This window comes from Pyrus communis, chromosome 11 (assembly GCF_041283825.1).
Source record: "Pyrus communis isolate YQ-2024b chromosome 11, ASM4128382v1, whole genome shotgun sequence".
Lineage (NCBI taxonomy): Eukaryota > Viridiplantae > Streptophyta > Magnoliopsida > Rosales > Rosaceae > Pyrus > Pyrus communis.
This window is the reverse complement of record NC_142575.1, coordinates 7,891,802-7,900,266: the sequence shown is the minus strand read 5'-3', so window position 1 is coordinate 7,900,266 and position 8,465 is coordinate 7,891,802. Positions and strand designations below refer to the sequence as shown.

General features: G+C 35.3%; 1 protein-coding gene across 2 annotated transcripts; it reads right to left on the bottom strand.

Annotated features, from left to right (window-relative positions):
• Positions 1-370: 370 nt before the first annotated feature.
• On the bottom strand, positions 371-1,876 carry LOC137743924 (transcription factor MYB59-like). 2 transcript variants are annotated; one of them, XM_068483853.2, is made up of 3 exons: positions 1,626-1,876; positions 1,388-1,517; positions 371-1,134 (listed from the first exon to the last, which is right to left on the bottom strand). In XM_068483853.2, the coding sequence occupies exons 1-3, from the start codon at positions 1,750-1,752 to the stop codon at positions 612-614; spliced, it is 780 nt and encodes a 259-aa protein (XP_068339954.1). In that variant the 5' UTR covers positions 1,753-1,876; the 3' UTR covers positions 371-611. The 2 variants fall into 2 exon arrangements, with proteins under 2 accessions (XP_068339954.1, XP_088535134.1); XM_088679008.1 differs by having other exon boundaries at positions 1,597-1,845.
• Positions 1,877-8,465: the final 6,589 nt, after the last annotated feature.

The window sequence follows — 8,465 nt, the reverse complement described above, 5'->3', positions numbered from 1 at the left end:
GAACCTTGTTCGTTTTCCAGGATCAGGTTATCCTGATCCTTAAAAACTGAGTCTGTTAAACAGGTAATCGTGACCGTTAAAATTTGATTCAACGGTTACAATTATTATAACTTTAGAGGGCTCTCTGTTTGTAGCCGTTGAATCAAATTTCAACGGCCACGATTGTCTGCTCAGCATACTCAGTTTTTTAAGATCAAGAGATGATCCTGATCCCGTTTCCTGAAGGTTCTTATGCTCATAATTCAAAATTCTTTTTAATTTTATGTCTGCATACTTTCCGTTGCCCTATTTCCAGAAGAACTTGCATATAGTTTCGATAATAACATATAATAAGGGCTAAATAAAAAAAGAAAAATTTAAAGGTGGTAGATTGGACCAACTTGATTAAAAATTAAACCTTAAAAACATATATACAATATACTTTTATGAACATGCCATACCAACATGATAGGAACTACAGCAATGCATAAACAAAGTGATCTGCAGCTGATGGCTGACTGCTGCAGCAGATCTGATCAGACCCACGTTATTATACAGGTTAGAAGCTTTCCTTAATTTAACACTATTTCACATATATGAACCAATCTTAAAAAAGAAAATTCTAATCATCATTAGCCAGTTAGAGATGCTTTTCCATATTCATAGCATGACAGAAATTGGTGATCACCACTTGGTGTAGGAAGAAACATAATCTTACTCTCTTCTTCTAAATCCATTTTCCAAAGCGAGTCGGAACAGTATTCCCATGGCGTCGGAGAAGCCATTAGAGGACAAGAAGAAAGGTTGCCATCATAAACTGGTACAATACTGCTCACTTCTGGCAGATTGATGTCCTTCCATATATCATCGAGTGAGTACTCCCTTTGCTCCCTTTTCTCGTCTTCTTTCACTTCGTCTCCTCCTCCAGTTTTCTTTCCTCCTGATGAAGCCTTGGTTTTCCTTCCCCCGGTGTCATAAAAGCTTTCTCCTCCTTCAGTTATGGTGATGTTTGATGAGGAGGAACAATTGGAAGAAGATGATGAGGGAGACATGGCCCTCTTTTTCTCTTGTGCCTTCTTCCTCATATGAGTCCTCCAGTAGTTCTTGATCTCATTGTCTGTCCTCCCAGGTAATTTTCTAGCAATTCTGGACCATCTGCAAGAAAATTTTCCATATCAAGTAAAATAAAATTCTAAACAATTGAAATTTAGGGTTTCTGACAAATATTTCGGTTTTCTATGTTATCAAACTATAAATCAAAATGTTATATATTAAAAATGATTTTATGGGTCTGATTTATAGTCTAGCAACATAGCATATTAAAGTCTTACCATTCAAATGTTAGATAATACAAAACAAGTGACTTAAAACATGAATTAATAATTGACATGCTTTTTTAAGGTCAAACCTATTTCCCCATTTGGAATGAAGCTCAAGAACTAGGCGCTCTTCTTGAGGAGTCATCTTTCCTCTTTTGAGGTCAGGGTGCAAGTAGTTAACCCATCTTAACCTGCAACTCTTACCTGTTCTGTTCAAACCTACAAGTAACAAAACCACCATATATGTTGGTTAAATGGTAGCTCCTTGCAAAAGCTGACCATCTCCAGATTACCATACCTATTATTTGTCTCCCGCCACCTTCAAACCTGAAACTTTGGCTATGAAATCCCATCGCCTGTCTCCAAACAGGCCCACAAAGCACACCAACTGGAAGTCCTCTTGCTCAGTCCATGGCCCCCTTCTGATCTGTTCTTGATCTTGCACCATTTTCATCACTGATAATTTTCTCTTTTGATGAGCCTTTTACTTTCCTTTTTTCCTTATCTTTTCAATTCCCTTGGGCCTTGTTTGTCTCTCTGATTCCTGCTTTTGCTGCTGCTTTCTTCTTTTTAGTACAATGAAACTTTGCTGTCCGGTACTGGTATATATACTACCCATTCTCCATTTTGAAGTACTCTTTGATTATTGTATGTGACTATAATATTGCTGAGTTTGCATCTTCACCGTCCATGTGTTCCACGCATGGTTTTTGTGATAAGGCACTTTATCAATCTGATGTCAGCCACTATGAATGCAATAATCGAAGTAAGATATTGATCTGTTGGTGCAACTTTCATAAGATGGATTCATATCAGAGGCCTCTAACTACCTAATCATATGAGTGAAGATAGTACACAAGCACTTGATCATTAATCAAATTAATACCAATTTAATCCATGTTTTGAGATTATTTAGTCACTATAATCAATTAATTGTTGTGAGAGAAATGTTATCTTCTCAAACTGTGTAAATTTGAAGTATTCAGTGAAATTGATCTTGATTAAATATATGAATTAGATTCACAAATAATATAAGTATTTATTTGACGATGAGTCTAAAAAAAAGAATTACTCTATGTTACGAACTAGATAGGAATGTTTCCGTAAAGAAGATTAGCTTTGTCTTGGTATATGGTTAGATAAAAGGGAATAAATTGATAGAGATCACTAGTGAGCTTCTTCATCCAATTTGAGGAAATATTGATGTTAGTTAGTCACCCTTGACAATAATAGAGGCCATATGAGGTGTAGAAGCCAAGTGAAAAGATAAAGCAGATGGGGACAAAGCTTGAAAAGCAATGGAATAGGAAGAAATTGTACTTTAGGCTTTAGTGGTGCCCCCTACGTGTGCCCGACTTTAAGACTTTCATTTTTTCAATTCAACTGAGAAAATAAATGGAATGGTAGATTCATTTTCTTTGGTACATATTATATACTCTGAGGAATATGTATTTAAAATGCATCGGTAGATTCATTTTCTTCCTGCTTAAGTGGATTTCCCAACGCAATGTCGGTTGTGTGTTGCTTCCACCAGTATTAGATTAGGGTTTCGTGCATGGGGTATTTGTTAGCTTTGTTTGATCACTTTTAACAAGTGGATCGAGAGTTGAAAGATAAGGCCGGTCGCCTCTTAAACGCAGCACCAGCTCTTTGGTGCCGCTGATTAACTTTCCTGAGGCAAGGTTCTCAAAGAAAGGAAATTGGTGCTTTTTCTCTTGATTTTATGAGCGTATGCTTTTGCTTTAACTTATACAATAAGCAAAAGGGCTTTTAACATAATTCATTTATGTAGAAGGAAATTATAAACATTAATTCTGAAAAATTGTAAACATTCAAATACTTTAGACTCATAAATAAAGATAAGTTAATACGTAAAAATTGAGTTGTGATAGAATGAAGTTAGGGCCAGTTTGGTTACGCTATAGCCCATCCAACACTGAAAACAAAATTTTATTAGATGAGAAATTTTATTTGGACCTATTTATTCTCTTTTCACACTCAATTTATTATTTTTTTATTGTGAAATTCCAAATGTGTCCAATAATTCTCTTTCTACACTCAACGATAGCCAAATAATAATAATAATTCAGTAATAGGCAACTATGGCCACCCTATCTCTACAAACCTCAACCACCCACATTTCTACGTCTCTCCAACTCTCTATTGGCTCCTCCCCTACCACCCACAAAAATTTGGAAATTCGAAGAACCTTATCCTCTAACAACCCACCATCAAAAAGACCCAAGAGAAATTTATGTCAATATTTTTTTTCTTTGAAAAACATTATGATAATATTAAAAGTGTGATTCTACACATGTATCATACACTCAATGGTCTAACACAGTTAAATTTGATTGGTCAACAGTCTGGATAGAATTCGAACATGTTAGAGGGATTGCGTGGAATAGGGAGTTGTTATATGGCATGGGAAAAGTCGGGAGAGGGGTATGATGGCTAATATCTTTGTTGTTTTCATTGTAGGTGGCAGTGGGGGTTGAGAAGAATTAGAAATTGGGGGTGGTTAGGGTTTGGAGAGATGGGAGAAATTGGGGGTGGTTAGGGTCTAGAGAGATGGGGTGGCCGGAGTTTTCTAGTGCTGAAATGTTATTTTTTTATTATTTTGTTCTTTTTCATTTTAGAAAGAGAATTGTTGAGTATATTCAAAAATTTTCGAGGCTAAAATTAATAAAGTAGGTATTGAATGAAGATAAATGAGTCTGAATAAAATTTTCCTTAGTATAAATTAGTAACCACAAGGAGAAAAATGTAAGGTTTTGACTAAGTATATATGTCAAATTTCTGAAGCTTTCAATTTTCACTCTTTGTTGTGGAGTAGTAATTAGCTGACAATTTAGTCATCAATCGTAAGGTTTTGACTAGATATATGTGGACAACTATTATCAAAATGATGGGTAAAGAATAACAATAAGCATATAAATATAAAAGGTTAAAGTAAATATAATCTATGCTAAATTACATTTGTCATCTCAATTTTCACTTCTCCTTTCTATATTGGCAATTATTAAGATCTTTGGTTTGTCCATGAAGAAGAAATAGTTAATTTGTACATAACTACCTCCTACTACTTCTTCTCAACTTCAACCCCTCGAGCAATAACATGCATAGCATATGTCAAGCAACGGGTATTATCTAATTGAAGGCTCCTTGACATCCGTTTTGGAAAGTTTCTGTTATGTTCCTAATCACACTTATATTAAATGGAAATCCTAATGCATATATGAAGAAAAGAGCTTATAAGTATCTTCAATGGAGATGTCAAATTCATCAAAATTTATATTTGATGGCTTATGTGACAATTTGACATTATGAAAACCTTCCCACTACACCCAATACGTTAATACTTTATTTTATTTTATTATTTTTGTAATATTTATGACTTGGTTATTGAGACCAATAGTTGAGGTTAAAACCTAAATTTATAACGCATAAAATTTAGGGTGTGTATTCAATTGGGAATTTGAGAGATTTTAATGGATTTATAAATCCATAGATTTCTATGGAGTTTAACTAATTTGTAGAGATTCGATGTAAAATTTCAATTCAACTTCCCTTGAAATCTCTTGGGGAGAGGTGAGACTTGTGGATGCTTAAAATACACTACAAAATCTCTCCAATTCCCTCTAATTCCTCAACTTTTCCAAATTCTTTAAATTCAAATTCTAATTGAATACACCTAGAATGTTATAAACTTCTTTAAAATTCTTATTAAATACACCTAGATTTCTAAGAATTTTAATAAACTATCTTAAAATCCTAATTGAATACACATTGAATTTCAGAGAATCACTTAAAATCCTGATTAAATACCCCTAGATTCATTAAAAGAATTAAAATCCCTCAAAATCCCAATTGAATACACCCCCCTTAGACCATCTCCAATGGTTAGGCTAAAAACCAAATTTTTTAGCCCGAAATATTTAGCTTTTAGCTCAGAAACAGTTTTTTTGCTCCAACCGTTCAACCCTAAAATTTTAGCCCGGGACTATTAAAGAATGAACTTAGACTATTTTTTTTGTTAAATTAAATTTTTTTTTTAAAAAAAAATTAATATGTAGACCATTGTAAATTAATTTTATAAACATTTTAATCTAAAAAAATTTTAAATTCCAATAAATATTGGGTGGAGTCCACTCCGATTTCTGGGCTGAATTTTGGGGGGGAATTTGGCATTGGTTTAGCATTTGCCCAAAATTTCCCCTTGGGTTGGAGTGTGTTTGGGGGGAAATTTTGGGGGGTAATTTGGCTTTTAGCCCACCATTGGAGTTGGTCTTAGGTTTTAATCCAGAAATAATTTTTCTACTTTAATGGTTATGGGTTAAAATTTTAAAGAAAATTTAGGCTACATTTTTTCGGTAAACTTTTTCTTTAAAACAAAATTTATGTAGATTATCATAATTTATTTTTATGAATATTTTAACCTAAAAATATTTAGATTCCGATAAAAGTTGAAAATTCACTAAATCAACCCCATGAAACATGTATTTATAAAGTTTTGGGTAGCCGACATTCTCATCAGAGGCTCGCCTTCCTTCTAACCCTCACGTGCCTCGTGCGTTGGGTGCATCGCCTTGTTGCAGCCTCTACTTTTTTGGGTGCGTCCATGTGCATAAAGTGGGCTAGCCTTTTAACCCTAGCCTAAATTATAGGTTAAATTTGCCCAAATTTTAGGTTTTAACCCAAAGCTTATTTTAGGCCCAACCATTGGAGAATGATTGTGTTAGTTTAAAACCTAAATTTTGGTGGGCTAGCTTTTCAACCCTGCCCTAAATTCTGGATTAAATTTGCCCAAATTTTAGGGTTTAACCCAAAACTTATTTTAGGTTCAACCATTGGAGAAAGATTGGATTAGTTTAAAACCTAAATTTTAGGTTTTAATCCTAGAATTGGAGATGATCTGAAGAACGTAAACTCAAGGTTATATAGCCACAAAAGAAGCTATATTTATGATGGATCTCACGATTAGTCAATTTACAGAAAAGATTGGCGTCAGACTTGCTTTCTGCCATTTGTTACGCTGAACTCTCTTCCTTCAACCTATGTCAGCATTTGGCTAATCTTTTGGACCCACTTTTGCTGTAAAAAAATAGTTTTCTTTGTCCATTGTTGTCACATCCCAGGCTGGGCCCCCACCACATCTCAGGCTCAACTCTACCGTAACACGATATTGTCCATTTTGGACACCGACCACGCCCTCACGATTTTGTTTCTAGGAACTCACGCGAGAACTTCCCAGTGGGTCACCTATCATAGGATTGTTTTCGCGCGCTACTCGCTTAACTTCGGAGGAACCTGAAGCCAGTGAGTTTCCAAAAGGCCTCATGCTAGGTAAAGATAAGAATATACATATAAGGCTTACAAGATCCCCTAGGTGATGTGGGATGTTACAATCCACCCCCTTAGGGGCCCGACGTCCTCGTCGGCACACCAAGGCCAGGGTTAGGCTCTGATACCAAATTGCCACATCCTGGCCCGGGCCCCCACCACATCTCGAACCCAACTCCACCGTAACACGATATTCTCCGTTTTGGGCTCCGACCACGCCCTCACAGTTTTGTTTCTGGGAACTCACACGAGAACTTCCCAATGAGTCACCCATTATGGGATTGCTTTCGCACGCTACTCACTTAACTTCGGAGTTCCTACGGAACCCGAACCTAGTGAGCTCCCAAAATGCCTCATGTTAGGTAGAGATGAGAATCCCACATCGCCCAGGGGTAAGGATCATGTAAGCCTTATATGTATATTTCCATCTCTACCTAGCACAAGGCCTTTTGGGAGCTCACTGGGTTCGGGTTCCACCGGAACTCTGAAGTTAAGCGAGTAGCGCGAAAGAGCAATCCCAAGATGGGTGACCCACTAGGAAGTTCTCGTGTAAGTTCCGAGAAACAAAACCGTGAGGGCGTGATTGGGGCCCAAAGTGGATAATATCATGCTACGGTGGAGTTGAGCATATACATATAAGGCTTACATGATCCACTCCCCTGGGTGATGTGGGATGTTACAATTGTGGCATTTTGACATCTTGGTTGGAGATTCTCCAAGGATTTAGGTCATTCAATTCCTCCCATTTTCAATTAGTTTGGAAATATAGAACTTTCTTCATAATATCAAAGCAAGACGGGCCACATGCGATGAGTAATAGCCATAGGTATTCTGCATCACCTAGTTGAACTATCCACGTGTTAGATTTGAAATTTCTGCATTTGTAAAGGCATGTAAGAATGTAAAATAATTTCACATCATATAGTTGAGAAACATTGCAACTTTAATAAGTTGGGTCATTCCCACCGAATGAGGATCTCTCTGGATCCTCTTTGTGAGGATCCCGGAGATCCTTTAATCGTGTTTGTTCATTGTAAATCGTGCGGTCAGAGATTATTTTAAACTTTTTATTTAAAATTGAATACAAATAGTACCTGACGAAAACTGACTGCACGATTTACGATAAACAGACACGATTAAAGGATCCTTGGGATTCTCAAAAAGAGGATCATCATTCATTCCCACCACTGGCAAATAATTTTGAAATAGAACCTCAACTTCTTTAGATACAACACTAAGGGGTGGAGGAGTAAGCTAAGCCTCACGATGGGCTAACAATTATGTGTTTCAAATTTGCCTTTAGTGAGAATCGAACCTAAGACCTCTCATTTGCAAGTGAAGAAGAATACCACTAGACCGTAGTACTAAGAGGCAACACATAGTTAACAATTAAATTTAGAGAAAATTAGAATTAGATGCTTGATTTTAGATATTTATAGACTAAACATCTGTTATTTTCTAATTTTTTATTAAAGTGCTTTCACCTTTAATTTATATTCTACGTATATTCTTAACTTAAGTATTTTTTTTAATTTTAAATTCATTTCCATATAAAAAAATGCACTCAATAATATTATTTTATTTATTGTTATTTTTATGGATCTCATTCCTTCCTCAATTTAAGGATTCAATTATATGGGATAGAGATTAATTGAATGGATATATATATATATATATATATATTGTAATTTTTAACTCAACATTTTATACAGATTATAAAAATAAAAAATAAAAAAAAGAGTTCTTTTATAATTAAAATAAGGATAATACAACGTACCAATAAATTGGTACGTACCAAAATAACAATAACACAACGCACTAATA

Excerpts from the sequence above, each read along its gene's own strand:
- LOC137743924 (XM_068483853.2), bottom strand. The coding sequence starts at position 1,752 with ATGAAAATGGTGCAAGATCAAGAACAGATCAGAAGGGGGCCATGGACT. Across the intron at positions 1,518-1,625 it reads TTTCATAGCCAAAGTTTCAG|GTTTGAACAGAACAGGTAAG; the intron begins GTTTGAAGGTGG and ends TGTTACTTGTAG. Across the intron at positions 1,135-1,387 it reads CATTCCAAATGGGGAAATAG|ATGGTCCAGAATTGCTAGAA; the intron begins GTTTGACCTTAA and ends ATTTTCTTGCAG.